The following is a 16,589-nucleotide window of genomic DNA, read 5'->3' on the forward strand; positions in this document are numbered from 1 at the left end:
TTAACTTCAACATATTGAAATACTTTTTGCAATGTATAACGTTTAAAATTCAAAAATCTTCAGAAATAATAAAGCTTTTCGTTTTCTTTTAACCCAAAAAAGGAAATCAATTGTAACTTTAAGTTCCCTAGATTTAAAAAACAATGCTAAAACTAAAACCTTTTTTTTTAAATTTTAAACTATGTTTTATCACCTTATTGAATAGAACTATTTTTCTTTAGTTTTTATTTTATTTGCTTGATAACGATAGTCTTTAAAGTATTTCTACCAATATTAATAAGTTTAGAATAAAAGCTTAGTTTTTTTATTTTAGAACTAAAAAAAAAATATCATTTAGAATTTACTTTAAAATGAAACTTTTCAATACTGTTTTTCGATAAATCTAATTTTTTATTGTGGAATCAGTGTTCACAAAAAGTTATGCCTCTAAACACATACATTACTTAAAGAACTTGCAGTACAGTATTTAAAAAAAAAGTTTAACTATCTTTATCTACTAAAAACCCTACAAAACATCAATATTTTATTTTCTATGTCTTTGATAATTAAAATGTTTAAAAACTTTTTTTCATCTAGTTGTAGTTTATATCAAATTATATAGCATTTCTGTTTTATCTTAAATTAAATCAAGTTCTTGTAGGGTTTTATAAAAGTTAATAAAAAATATTTGTTCTACAATGTATTACATGCATAAATTCTTAAAATTTTGAGCTTGTATAATTAATCATTGCCTACCAAATAGACTTACTGATTATAAATTCCCGTAAATAATTTAATTCTAAACATACTAAAACGATTGTTTTTACTTAAATAAGAGTTAAACGACGCTTATTTTCTATACGCTTTAAGTAAATTACTTTTAAGCTAATTATCAAGCCTGTGATATAGTCAAGTTTTTTTGAAATAAATTGTCTAATACGAAATTCTTAAACAGTGTAATCTTTTGATAACTAACAACTTGAACAAAACTATTAAAAAAAAAATTAACAATCAGTAAATGCCAATAAACTAGAACAACATACTAAATTCTTTTCCGAATTTTCCTTTCTTTCAGCAACGAAATTAATTTTGTATTCTTTTTTTAAATTCTTTGGTTTTCTTTTTCAGACTTTGGTTTTTCTATATTAAGCTTTTTTTGAACCTTCTGATGCTTCGATCGACCCCCCCCCCTAACTTGAAGGGTATTTTCTCACCACTTGCTGGTGTATTTTCGGCTCACACTCTAACTTGCTGCTAATTTCGTTTTTAAAAGGTTAAACAAACCTGAAAAACTGCAATAGCTACAAATCATTTGATTCTTGTCGTAAAATTATTTTTTTATATAATAATTCTATTTATGGTAATATGGCCGACCTCTTTCACATAATCCACAAGTTAAAAAAGAAAAGAACAGTTAAACTCGATTATCCCTTAGCTTGGCTTTAGTATTGAACGGTAATGACTAATTTAAATGAACTCAAGCTACTGAATTACTTACATAGAGTTATTTACACAAATCTCAAGCTACTAAGTTGAAGTTTCACCTACAGGCTAATTTTTGTTACTTAAAATAGATCAAAAAGCCTTTTACAGTCAGCATTTTAAGATGAAAAATTTCTGATTTAAAACGAAAAACTTTGTGTGAAAGCTTATTGTTCACAAAAAGTAACGAACCTTTTTTCAAGTATATCTAACAATTTTTTTCTCAAAACTGAAAAAAACTAATTTAAACTATAAATAAAGTGTTATAATTGTCGTGTACTGTCCTGGAAATACGTTAAAAGGCATCCGTGTTGTGCGACCCAATAACCGAAAGATTCTTTGTGTTCCAGGTCCTAGGACCAAATATTTTGAGCATGTTTTTTATCCTTTAATAAACTATGATAATGATTTAAACTTACTGTTTATTCTAAATCATTTTAACATTACGATTCAGAAGTCATACGTGTTACATTGTAGAATGAAACTTACACTCTTGCTGGTATTAACTTTACCACAATGAAGCTGTATTTAAAGTTTGGATAACTGTTAAAAATATTATTTTAATATGAAGACATTGTAAACTAAAGAAAAACTGGTTTTAAACACTAAGTATCTAGTTATAAGTAGTTGCTAGGTTTAAACAAAAATAATAAATTTAAATACATTTTGTCAAAATTTAAAACTACCTAATCACTGTCATAATTATCAATTTTATAAGTTAAATGGTATGTTTATAACTCATAACTACTGGTCAACAAACCTGCTAATAAAACTTTGAAATAAGCTTAGTATAATTTATAGATAAATAGCTAAAAGTAAAAACTTATGTTGTGATGCTTTTTTACATATTTTTTTCAAAAATAATGTACAACTACGGAAAAAATCACAATGAAAACAACATGTTTATTGTAACTATTTTACAAATACAACTATATTTTTCAGACTAATGTGTTCTTGGTTTGTAAATTTAGATGTGTTATACATAAACAAATGAAATACTGAATGCATCATAAAGTTTTTATTCAAGTTCTTCTGATTTTATTTCTGTAAAATAATTTGTTGTTTTATATTTGAACGCAAGTTCAAAATAAAATATTTCTAACCTTTATATTTTTTAATAATGTTGTTATGTCTTCTGACCATTTAGGTTTTTCCTCTGTGTATTAATGATGTTATAAACATAATTTTATTAAAAATAAAAATTATTTGTACTTGTTAAAAGTGTTATAGATCAATTGCTTATGGTTATTGTAATTGTAATTGCTTATACTATTTAATACAAACGTAAAAGTTTTAGTAAGTATATGTCGACTGAAGAAAAACTGAACAAACTACTAATAATTTAATCAAAATTAAAGTTACTCTACAAAAAGAAAAGAAAATTAGTTATTAATATTGTTCAAGTTATTGACAATAAAATTTACAATATAATGTTAGATTTATATTATCATCAATAAAAGTTTTGTAATAATTTAAAATAGCTAGAGATGCCCTTTATGTTTATAGTATCAGTCAACTTTATTCTATATGTAGGTTTACTAATTTTAAAAGAAAATAATTTTCCTAATGGTTTAAGATTTTATTTTTTATTATTAAATTCACTACTTACAGCTTACAATGTTTCAATAACTTTTATATAACAATAATAACAATAATATTTAAGTTTTTTTTTCCAATTTTAACTAAATCTTGGAAGAAAAGTTCGACATTTTGAAGAAAAGTTTGTTTACCTTGTACTTGTTTAAATACTTCATATGTTATTTATTAAAACTTTTCGAAATATCTTTCTTTAATAAATAATATTTTTACGCTAATAAAATTTAAACATTTCTGACCATTAATTAAACAATAAAATAAACAAGACATACATTTCAATAAACTTAATATTTTTTGGGCAACTCTCAACAGCAGTGTGCAAAGCTAACAAAAAATGAATTCTTACAAACTTATATACTAACTAAGTAATCAAAAGGTTAATAAAAGACAAAAGCAATTAGTAACTATGTTTTTGATTAAATTAAACAAGAAGCTATTTTATTTAATTAAAGAAACCTGTTTTATGTAAGTAAAAAAAATAATTTCATAGTACTTTCTAAGTCGTATTATTTTCATTTATGTAAGTAATTTTAGATGGTTTAAACTTTGACTAGTTATTTTTGTCTTTCATTACTCTTTTAATTGCTTTATGATAACTTTTTTACTGTATAAGTTTGTGAAATCTTCTCTTTTTAGCTTCGTACTCTACTGATGAGAATTGCCCGAAATATATTTAGTTTATTTAATTGTGTGTCTTGATTATCTTATTGAAGGTATAGTAAAACTTTCAAAAAATAAGTCATTTAAACTAATAATTTTGTTATTAGCTGTTAAATAAACTATGATAGGTATACTAAAACCGACTTATGTTAATTACTTTTTTATTCTACTGGAAAAGGTCGAAAACAATAGACTTAAAGTAAGTTTTAATCATACTTAAATACGTTTTGCTTTATTGTACTTCTGACTTCGAATGTTAAGTCAACTCTATATATTTTGTTCTATATTTATATTCTTGGTGCAAGTAAAGATAAAACAGTAGTTTCTAAAAATCTTACTTAAATTTTAGCTTATTACTTCGGTTAACAACTTTCGTGTAAAAGCAACGCTAGTGTGTAAAATTACAAATTTAATTTGTCTAACTTAACAAATTTGAGGTGAATTTTCATTTTGCAGTCACTAAATAAAAATTAAAGCATTTGTACAACTATTATTATTTTTTTAATTATTTGCGTGCTCAGTGAACTACTTGTGCAACATATGAAATTCATGATGTTTTCTTTCTACTTTAAGCAATATCATAACAATTTAGTTGTTTTAAATTTTTGTGTTTTAATTTTTATGCTGTTTAAAAAGTATAAAATGCTATATCTTATTTTATTTATAAATTTAGATTTTTTTGTTAGTATCTAATACATAGTAGGTATTAAACAATTAATTCAGTTATATTTGGGGTGAAATGTAGCATTAAATTTTTGAAAAGTTAAAGCTTCTTTGATCCAGATGGGTGTTAAATAGAAAAATAATCTGGAAACATTGCGATTAAATTTGTTGATTTAAGTACTTTAAGCACTAATTGAAATTTTTTAAATACAACAAAAATGGATATTTAAAACATTTTATTGTTTTGAAATTTAATTTATAACAAACAAAAAGTTTAATATAAAATCCACTTCAAACATAAATCTTTTAATTCTGGATCACAATTTTTGTTTTGCAACAATTCAAGGTAAACTTTTATATACATTTTAACAGTAAAACGATATTTATAAAGATTTTGTAAAAAATAAAAAAAATTAAAATACTAGCAATATTAAATTTTCTAACTTTTGTTTATTTTTTGATGCAGAAAAAAACCACAAAAATAGTAACGAAAACATTAAAAAGTTATACAAACAGTTTATATAAATATTCTTATTTAAATGTTTGGAAATACTAAATAAGTAAACCTTTTTTAAACATATTTAAAACATTTTTAGTTCGTTGTTTGCAAAAGTGTAGATTAAATAATTAGTTAATATATAAATAAAGTTGAACTGCGAGCTATATATTTGTAGTTTTAGTAAAATTTAAATTATACTGGAAAGTCAATAAAAAAGCAGCAAAAAACAGCATCCGTATTTGCATAAGTAAACAAAAGTTAAAAGTTATTACTAAGATAAAATACTAAGTCTAAGAAGTTAGTCAACATAAAAAAAGTCGTATTGAATACCTTTCATTTATGTGTTAAATAATAGTCTACTTTTAGTTAAACATTTTTATCCTACACATTTAATCAAGATATATAAAAGTTCAATATCAAACAGTATCAAAATTCAAAATATAGTTGACTTTCTTTTAAGTTTGTTGAGTTTTATTAAATTTAAAGGAGGTAACCAGAATGATTAAAAAAATTTTTTTTAAGTTCTAAAGTCAAAATGTGAATTAAAAGTTTTCACTCTAATCGCTAGAAAATATTTTCATGGAATTTTAGATTTGTTTTACTCTTTTATATAATCATAAAGTTTTGATTAGAAATAAAAATAATAGCTTCAATAACTTTTTACACTGAAACAGAAAAATAAAACTATAAACAAATAAATTGGTTACAACTGACTTTTACTTTTATAATTTCAGACCAACAATAAACAACAACTATAACATTTATTACATTGTTATAATCTTTATTTTATTAATTTTCTCAATCTTCATCTGTGGATACCTCATCATCATCGCTTCTATCGTCCTTTTCAACCTCTCCTTTTCTCATTACCTTTAAAAAAAACCAATTTAACTATTTGTTTGTGCTACGTGTTGAATATGTAACTATGAAAACAATCTTAAATTGCTTGATGCAATAAATTGATTTAAAAGTTTTAAAATATTTTTCCGCTTACCTTCCACACCATTTTGAGTATGGTGCAGGCCCAGAAGACGTGCAGCATTTGCAGGACGAAGAGGAAGAAGTTGAAGAAGTAGTACCCGGAGTAGGGAGAGCACACGTTCAGCGATTCGACCAGGGTCACGTACAAGACCACGCGAGGAAACAACACCAGTCTTGAGAGTAGTTTTGTGTGTAAATAAATAAACTAACAAAGTTGAATTACGTATCAACAATGACGTGATAGTAAACAAAGTTTCTTAATTGTTTGAGTCTGTCATTTATTCTGCTTGTTAACACAATCAAAAAACCAAGCAATTGCCAGACTTTTAAGACGATAGTGTCAGTCTGGAGCAATGCCTTTTTTAATTTGCTTTGTCGGTGGTAATAAGCATGATAGATTATTAGAGAAAAAAAGACTAGAACTTGGTCAAAGAAATCACTGTAGGTTATGTACAGTAGATGGAAATTAGTTAAACTGTGATTAAATGTAGATAGAAAAAAAAAATACTTCAAACTACGAAAAAACAAGTAGACAAAAATACGGTTTTAAGCAAAAAAAGTAGGCAAAAATATATTCATCCTTTATAAAACTGCAGTCATATTTATTTTTTAATATATAAACGCAACTCTGAAATACCATAAAAATATAATGTTTATTTTTTTTACATGTAAAAATATTTTAAATAACCGACCTCGATATTATAAAAACGACGGCGAAAACGGCGAACAAGTTATCCGCTAGACGGCTCTGTTTGGCGTATAGAGCGCATTTGGCGGCTTCCAGCAAAATGTCGCTGACGTCATGTATGGCCATCACCAGCGAACCCACGCGGATAAAATTGCAAACGTAGGAGAAAGTTATCAGCGTTATCGTCGCAAGGTGATGAACTATCTGAAAATAAGGTTTTAGTTTTTACAAACCATTGCTAGCGGTAGTAATATGGTAACAAGTACTTACTTTCTTAGATTTTTTACACAACGTTATACATAAGGTTGAAAAACGTTTGTTTATATCTAGTTATGAAAAATAGTTTGTAAATTTTAATTAAGTTCGATTTACGTGATAATAAAACTGTGTTTCTACAAACTGATTAAAAATGCCTTTTACGATAGTCGCTAGAAGAAAATAAATAACAACTAGCTTAAATATTTGTTCTAAAACACTCCACTAAATATAATAAAAAGTATTTTTTACTGCTACCAGAGTAACCCAAACTTATTACTGTTTCGTTATAAAAAACCGACCTGCTCCCAAAAGTCCTTTCTCCTGTTGTCGGTGCCCAGCGAGAACAGCAGCGACATGTAGAACCCGCCCTCCAGCATGTAGTAATAAAAGGTGCTTCCCCACATTCCTTGCACCGGAAACCCGTCCCAGCACTTGGCTGGCGACCAGAACCACGGAGTCTGCCACAAGGTGGCCAGGCCGTACGAGAAGGAGAAAAGGTAGAAGACGAACCGCCACGACGTCTCGCCGAACTTGCGCACCAGCGACGGCCGGTCGGAATTGCGCCTCCTGCGGAACCACCTGCGCAACCTGGCGACGTCGGTGTCCAGGCGCTTCGACAGCCCGGCGATCTGTCGGTCGTCCGGGTTTTTGTTGGACTTGTAAAACAGTTCCAGTTCAGGGTTTTCCTCGTGTTTCTTCCTTTTTTGGTCCTTGACCCCGACGTAACTGGCCAGTTTCTTAGCAACCAGGGACTCGTAGAGTTTTCTTAGCAACAGGAGGGCGGCACCCCACAGCGGCATGTACACAAGGTGGTATTTCTTGACGTACTTTATTTCGGGGGTGTCCCTAAAGTGGGCGTAAGTAACGTTGCCAGGTAACAAAAAGTCGACATTAAAAGAGTTAAACAGATTTTCCATTTAAAAATTTGTTAGTTTTTTTTTAATGAAATAATGTATGTTCTGAAAATGTTTAAAAAAGGTATATTACAATCATTTGTTTGCACAACTATAAAACTAAATAACTTGCAAAATTGTAGATAGTTTTAAACAAGTTGTAATGAAAAAAGTCTACGATTATTTTTCAACTGCTTTGCTTTACACTAAAATGCTTTATATTAGTTATGTAGCAAAAAGTTTTTTTTCTCATTTGTGGTTGCTTAAATTTAGTATGACACATCTTTTTTTAATTTTATTATTTTTACAATGATTATCTAACAACCATTAGTACAAAGTAAAATTTTTCATATGGTTAAAACAAAAAATTGTTAATTGAAACTGAAGTAGACTTATAAAACGTTTTAAATTTCATATCTAGAATAAACAAATTCTTGCCTAATTTTCTAAACACATTCTAATTTGAAAGCTTTAAAATTACAAAAGTGTCTATAAGTAAATTAAATTAGTGTCTAGTTATAAAATTAAAAATATTAAAACTAATACATATACATAGTTGGCTGAGTTCTAAGTGTAAACGCATAACTTTAAACTAAAATCGTTGTTGTATTAAAATTAATGAGCCTAAAATGCGCTTATAAAAACATTCAACCTTTTTTGTGCAGTTTTCTTTACGTTTTTGTGGAATACTGAGTTTCCTTTTTTTCTAACTGCTGCACTTTTAATCTTAGTATGTCTATTTACTTGACGACGTAATTTTGTTTACTTGTTGCTACCAATAAAATATTTACCCTCAAAAAATGACATAATTGTATATAAATATAAACTACAATGGCATAATGTTTACCCATTTTTTATTTGTTTGTACTGTAATATTTAAGATAAGAGAGAAATTTTTCAAATTATTAACAAGGATCTTGTTTAAATCTTTCAAATGTTTTGAAGCAATCGTTTCAATCTAAAGCACGGAAATAAAATGTTAAAAACTAGCTTTAATAACACAAGCAGTACACATTAACTTAAATTGCTTCAACAAAAATTGTATGCTTCAAAAGTTATTTAGTCATATTTAATTTTCAATTTAAATTAGTTTTATCTTTAAAACAAGCTTATGGTTTATAAATATAAATGTAATTAATGTAAAACTAATTTTATATTTGTTCTTTAGAAAAATGAAGCTTTTAGATGCAAACAATAAATAAGATTAATTTAAAACTTAGTGTAAAAACAATAAGTTAGTAAATTTTCAAAACATAAAAAATTGATATAAAAACTTAAACAGATAAACAGAAAATATTTAAAAAAACACTAAAATAACAACACAAAATCATGAGAAGCCGTAAAACTTGAACTAACCAACAAATTTAACAACCTTATCTCTTAAGAGGTCAACTGTAACAAGCTACACTACACTAATGTTTGTCTTACGAAGGCTATTCAAATTTGTAACTGTGTTTGCTCGACCAGCAAAGCAGTGTTTGAATTAGCGCTTTCTCAAAAACGCTCGGTGGGTTTACTAACGGTCGTTCAATTCATACTCGCTAATGCGTTGAAATACCTTAGGTAGCAAAATATCGGTGTTTAACCGTGCGTTTAATTGGTTTATTGTATAAAACGTAATATAATTATTGAAAATATTTGAAATTATTTATTATAAAGGTGTTTTGCTGATTAATTATCCGTGATAAGATGTGTTAGTATTTAAATGCAAACAGTTCGTTTTGAAAACAATGGAAAACAATTAAATTTCTGCTATTTTTCCATTAATCGGTTGTGATTTTTTACAGAATCATATTAATTTATTATTAAAAACAAAAAATGTTGATTGTTAAAATTTGATAAATACTACCATTCAAATTACGTTCTGTCATTTAACTATTAATGTTTGAATAGTAATTAAGTTTAGTCTTATTTTCTGAATAATATGATAGTGTATCCTCCTATCAAAGGAAATTGAATTTATTGTTAATATGAAATTTTAGTTAGTATAAAGCGAAAACAAAACAAAGCTTTTTGCAAAGAAGACGTATGTAAGGTGCTGATATTTTGTTTAAACCGTCATTTTACTAAACAAAATTTAACCTCTGTTATTTTAGTGTATAAGTGTTTTGATAAACACTATAAAAAAATAATAAAAAGAACCAGTTTATAAAGGTTAACTTGTTTCAAAACTGATTTTAAAATTGTTTTTGCTATATACAACTTAAACATCCAATACTTAACCAAGAAGTTATTAGTATTGTTCATTGAACGATTTAACAAAAGCGCTCTAAAAGCTTGGTCTAAGGACCTGGTGTACGAAGGAAACTTTCAGTTATCGAATGGTAGACTAACAAAAAAACAAGTATTTAATAAATTAACTGACAGTTTTAATCATCTAAATGAGAAAATCAGAATTAAAGATATGTAAGTATGCATTTGTGCTTAAAAACCTATATCAAGGAATAATTTAAATAATCTTGATATGTAAATAAGTTACGCTTTTAAATTCTCTATTAATCAAACTATTATTTAGTGATCAAACTACATCGTATGAAAACATGAAAAAAAACTGAAGTCAGTTGTTTACAATTACTTGTTGACAGATCTTTAAAACTAACATATCTATAAGTTATTTCTAAACCTGATTAGTGATTATCTAACTTGTGTAATAAATGTTATGTAACAATTTTAATGTTTTTATAGATAGGTACTTTTAAGACAACAGTATAAGTTAAAAACTTATCAAAAATGCATTTCAAAATTTAATAACTTATACCTAAATTGTTTTAGTTTCAATACGTCTAAACGATTTATTTGTAATGTAGCCTGTATGATTGAAATAAGATAAACTTATTTTCTAAGCGATTGTTATCACTAGACTTTTTAAAAATTTAACAATGACTAATTATTTTGTCTTTTACTTCATCAAATTTAATGACTTTCTAGCCAAATTTATCCTACTTAAAATTTTGGTTTTTCAAAAACCAGTTTATACACTAAATTTATTTTAATAAACACGAAAAACTAGAATGAATGTAATAAAATATTGTCAGCCAATGTCAATGAATGTTAGAACTTAATTGCGTAGAACTTTTCCAATTTGTCTTTGCGTTCATTGCTTATTGTTTTTTGTTGAGGCTTTTTTGTTTCCTTCATTTTCCTTCCCAAGTTGAGTTTATTTTTTTGCTCCTCATTTTTAGCCCTTCTTTTAATTCGACTAAACATGTTTGATGTTTACAGATAGTTTAAAAAAGAAAACCTAAAATTAGTAAAAGTAGATAAGTTTCGAATCATGGTAATTTTATTAGTATGAAAACATTAAACTGAATAAGTTATTTCTACTGTAAATAAGCTTTTGAAGTTCATTTAACCTGTAAATATCAAATCAAGCTGCTATTGATAGAAGCCTTATTTAGGCTTTGTCTGTTTTCCAATTAAACCGTTGGTATCAAATTAAAAGTATACATATGATGTTTACTAAAACAAATTGTAATAAAAGATAGAAACAAATATTATACATAATTAAACAGTGTAAAAACTTAATAAACCTAATTGTTTGTACTGTTTTATGAAAGTATACCTCGTTCTAAAACTGTTTTAAAAATAAATTTGATAAAATTGAGAACTAAACTTGCAAACAGTCAAAACTTTTTAAATAATGCATAAAAAACGAACAAAAAATTTAAATTTTTTTTAATTAAAAAAAAAAACTTTCTAATAAATGAAACACAGTATTTTAATTTTAATTAGTTCATATTGTTTACATGTTAAAAATTTATTACCAATTTTAACAAACTGATGTAAACTTAAAAATAAAACTAAACAGCTATTTACGAACCAATACTAGCTTCATAGTTTGCTTAAAAATTAATGTTACATAAAAAGTTATAAATGAGCAACACTTTATTTATTAAACGTTTCAACAAATTTTATACAGTTTAAGTCGAACTGGCTATATAAAAAAAATAAAATGGGATTTTGTATTCAATACTTTGTTGTTTTGCGAAATATTGTATTGATTACGTAAAGATGTGTAAAATAACAACATGCTTAGAATGTTAAATTTATTTTTTCAAACAACAGTGTTTTTCGTTTATTAAAACTTAATGTGTTATACTTTTAATACTCAATAGTAAACTAAAATAATAGTTGTAATAAACTATTTAATTTAAAATTTCCAATTTGTTCACTGAAGCACGTGCAAATTTGTTTTGAATAATGATACGGTCACAATAGAATTATAAAAATCACACTTTTATAAATTATAAAAATGTCACAACTTTAAGTCACAATATCTTATCATGAGTGCTCGACAATTCAAGTTCTTTATAGATTTTAAAGGAAGAACAACTTAAAATGTTTCTACTTTAATAGTTTTGTAGGTCTAACTATTTATTACCTACAAAATTTTTTTATTAAATACAAATTAAAGGTATGGCTAAAATTATTTATAAACTTATTAGTTATATGTTTTTAAGTAATTTAGTTTTATTACTTAATTAATTATCTTTAATATACTTATTTTTCAAAATACTTTACTATTATTATTTTATTTTCTAAACGTACAACGGTTTTTTTAAAATATGTATTACTTCTTTAGCTGTGGTCCTTTATAACTTTCAAAAATTTAAATTGTCGGATTTTGAATTATAATGTTCTATTAATTATAAACGTGTACTCTCGAAGTTTAAAATTTAAGGTAGTTTTCAATTGAATTAAGCATTCTCTATATCAACCAAGCTACAAAAAGTTCTTTATACACGAATGTTTTTACAAAACTATAATTATTCTCAAACTTAACACAACTAAAAACGACAACATATTAGATTAAAAGCTGAAAAAATAATATAAAAGAGTAATACTGTAAAAGCTGTTTGTTTTATTTTTGCTTAAAACCAGTTTTGTGAAATATCTCACTTTAAGTTAATTTATCTTTTTAGAATTATGTTTTGTTTAAATGAAACTTATAAAATATTTCCACCTATCATCGACCTTCTTGTAGACATATTTAATAAGTTTTTTAGATGTTTGTTTGGCTAAAGTAAATATAATAACAAAATTTTATTAGCATTTTAACAAAGCACATTAAGATTATCCATTGGTCTGTTATGTAATTACACTTAATTTTTTATTATTTTTAAACATTAGCTTATTTACGTATGAACTGTTTTTTTTTTTAATAAAACCAACATTTTCCTAACAGTTTTGTTGTTGGTAAACTAAAAATTTCTAAAACTCGTTAAATCTAACTAAGTAAAAAAATTGCAACTTATTTTATTTTACTTTTATCAAGTTTGTTTAATTTTTAATTTTATACTTATGTAATGTTTAAAACAAACTATACCTATCCCGAACCAAGTCTTAATTTTCAAAGTTTGAAAGGGCTGTATTTTAGTATATATTTCTAAAATGTTGATAAATTAATCTTTAAAGTTTATTAAGGTTATTAATATACCTATATATTATCGTCCGTTAAATGTAGTCGCTTCTACGAGCATTCTCAATTTAATAAGTATGTTCAGTTAAGCATATTCATTATTTTAAACTTTGCTAAGCGGATTACAGCGACAAACAAATAAAAGACATTTTATAAAGTTAAATAAATGGTACTATTTTTTTTTTCTTTTTTTAAGGTAGAAAGCTAAAAAAATTACTAAATGATAAAATAATAAGTATATTTCAAAATAACTAGACTCAAAAACTAGTTTTGCTTTAATAAAAAATGTAAGAAAAAATATCTGATGAAAAATACAAAATATTTAAAATCGAAGTTTAATACATAAATTAAGAAGCATTGAAAAGAAGGAAAATAGTTTAATTTAGTCAAAAATATAACGTTTAAAATAATCAGTAATAATATGGAACATACAATCAGTTTAAATAGAAAAAACGTTTTAACTTACCAATAAGTTTTTTTATGTTATAAAAATGACTACACCATTGACTTAATTAATTTTAAAATTTAATCTTAATCATAATACTTGCAAATAGTTTCAAAAAATTTTATTTAATATTTTTACAAAATAAAATTTTGGCCCCTTGTATTATAATTTTCTTTTAATGAAAAACATGTTTTCAATGTTAATCTTAAAACAAATACAGTTCTAAACCTAGGGTTTATTTCAAAATAACTAACAACCCTTTAACATTAATCAAAGTCGGCCCTTTTCTGTTAGTATTAAATGCTAGCTTAACTAAATTTTTAATACCTAAACTTTGTGAAAACATTATTGAAAATTCTTAGTGAACTTATACTCACAGAAACTTAATTATGAGAAACTAGATATATTTAAAGATATATTAGATATATTATAGATATTTTATAAGTCTTATACCTTCCTTGTTTCTTATCTGTTGAATTTTTTTAATCATGTTAAGTTTAACTTTTAAGAACACTTGCTTTTAACTAGCGTTCAAATTAAGTTATTTAAATGATTGGAACCAAATAAAAACAGGCACAGTTTATTTAATTAGATTTAAAAAACAAACGTGCAATTAAGAAAGTAGTCATAATAATGTTAAAATAAATTTTCAAGTTGTACTATTAACCAAATACAAGCAAATATTACTAACAAAACACGTTTTCTAGTTATTTGTACTCATTAGAAGCTTGGTGTTCAAAAAACAATGTAGTAGTATAACCGCTGACCGATGGTTCGGTTTGTGGAAAGTTAGGTGGATCTAATAGATTATTTAATTACACTTTTACAAACTTTCAAATGGAACGCTCGTGAAATTCAATGTATTAATATTACTACTAAGCTAATATTAAAGAAACAACTTGATGTGAATAGTTGATTTATGAAGTACAAGAAACAAAAAACGATAATATGTGGTAAGTTATAAAAAGTGACGAAGTTCTACCAAAACTGACTCGAGGCTTTCTTAAGCTTAGTGACTATTTGCCGGCAGAGACTTAAACGGCTATAAGAATTCTTCTATCTTGCTTTAACTATGTGAAATCCCCTGCAGTACTCCTGACTTTCAATTGGAACCTTTCATGCAACAACAACCCAAACAAAAACATCTTTTTAACTTACTAATACAAACTTCTTTCTTTTTATCTCTCTCTTCTCTACTTTATTACGTCACACGAAAAACCTTGCTGTAATTTTCCACTTAAACTTATTGTCGTCTCCTTTGATGTACTTCTAGAAACAAGTAGTAAGCTACTACTTGTTATAGTAGCAAAAAATGAATTATTTTAAATTTTCCAAAGCCTCCAAAAAACTCACTATGAAACACAGTGCGGGCGCGTTCTGTGTTTGGAAATTCTAGATATTCATTAAAACACTTACTCATTGTAAATATAAAATACACTAATGAACAAACACTAATTCATTAAAACACAACTTCATTCAAGCAAACTCCACACTCGCCACCGGCTTCGTCGACTTCGTGTGCTTCTTGCTAAAAAACTCGTTTGAACTTTCCACAGCGACGCTTCAAGTTTTCACTTGTTGAATTTTTCACTATTTTGACCCGGTTTTGTTCTCATTGCATCTTATTCACCGCTCGTTTTTACAACTCCAACCTTATTAAGTTATTGAGAATAAGTCCGATCTTTTCGCCTTCTGGTTGGATTCTATTGAATCAGACGCGACGTATTTTCCATCAGTTCGAGATCTTCCGCTTGCTGCCGCAAAATGTCCGCAAGTTCTCTGGGAAAATCTATGCTTTCTTTTAATTTGTTCCCATAAAGGCAAAACTCGCACCGCAAGTTCAAAAAGAACCGAACAAAAAATGGCTTTTAACTGCTACAGTTTCAACCTGCAACAAGTTTTTGTAGTTTCATAGATATTCCTGAAATTTGGTTTAGATTAACTTAAAGTCTATTGGCTGTTAATGTTTTAATCCTTTTTTACTGTTTAGTAATTAATTTGACAATATAGTTTTCCGAAGTAAGTTGTTAAGTTTAATATCGTCAACAATTTTGTCAATTTTAAAATAAACTTAATAAATATATTTAAGTAACATATTTATTTTTTTACTAGTTTGAAGTTTATTTTGAAGTTGAAATTTATCCCTTTATACTTCAATTACAATAATAAATAAGTAATTATTGAAATTTAAAGACGAATGCTATCAAATAATGGATTTCAAACCAATTACTAGTTTTTAAAAAGCTAATAAGAATGATAATATTAATAAGTTTGTGCGTACCATACAGTTTGAATGTGATTGAGATAAATGTAGAAACAGATTATCACAACCTTGTTGTATTTTGTAAGTAAAAATCTGTAAAATAGTACAAATTAAATTAAATTTTTTTTAGCTTGAGTAAAAAAATTCTCTAAAAGTCTTAAAAAAACAAAACTCATGTTACATTAAAGAAAAGTTACTGTCTCACAAAGCTACTTACGTCAACCAAAAACTTAAATCTGTTTAGCGTTTCCAAACTTATACTCTAAAACAACATACGTATACAAAACAACTTTGATATGCAGTTTTCCAAAATCTGAATTTAATCAACCTCAAAACCAAAGCTTTACTGGAATGGAGCTTTTTCGCATTCTGAAAGTGTAAAAGAAATCGAATGTTGTTTCTTTTATCGCTTCAAAAACGAACATAAAGCATTAGTTTGCGGTATAAACAAAGGTGGTTTAATTGTATTAGTTTTAATTCTAAGGGATGTTAAATTGAACAATTGTATTTAATTTTACTAAGTGGACTATCATTTATCAAGTAACTTTTAAGTTTTTGTAAAGAAGTAATTCCTGTTCGATGAAAATTTTCAAAAAGTTTTTAATTTCATTACTGCTAAATAACCAACCTAACTTTAATAAAAATTAAAAGTTTTGTTTACTAACAATTGTTTTTGAAAAGGCACGATTATTTATAGTATGGCAAGCCTTAAATAAAAACAAATCATTAGTTCAAACTTTAAAGTATGTTTAACTTGTAAAAC

General features: G+C 26.0%; 1 protein-coding gene across 1 annotated transcript; it reads right to left on the bottom strand.

Moving 5' to 3' along the window:
• Window positions 1–5,335: 5,335 nt before the first annotated feature.
• LOC145835641 (ceramide synthase 2-like) lies at window positions 5,336–7,749 on the bottom strand. Its single transcript, XM_082943319.1, has 4 exons — window positions 7,106–7,749; window positions 6,553–6,752; window positions 5,874–6,033; window positions 5,336–5,749 (listed from the first exon to the last, which is right to left on the bottom strand). The coding sequence occupies exons 1-4, from the start codon at window positions 7,721–7,723 to the stop codon at window positions 5,678–5,680; spliced, it is 1,050 nt and encodes a 349-aa protein (XP_082799445.1). The 5' UTR covers window positions 7,724–7,749; the 3' UTR covers window positions 5,336–5,677.
• Window positions 7,750–16,589: the final 8,840 nt, after the last annotated feature.

This window comes from Thalia democratica, chromosome 5 (assembly GCF_965202585.1).
Source record: "Thalia democratica chromosome 5, ktThaDemo2.hap1.1, whole genome shotgun sequence".
NCBI classification, from domain to species: domain Eukaryota; kingdom Metazoa; phylum Chordata; class Thaliacea; order Salpida; family Salpidae; genus Thalia; species Thalia democratica.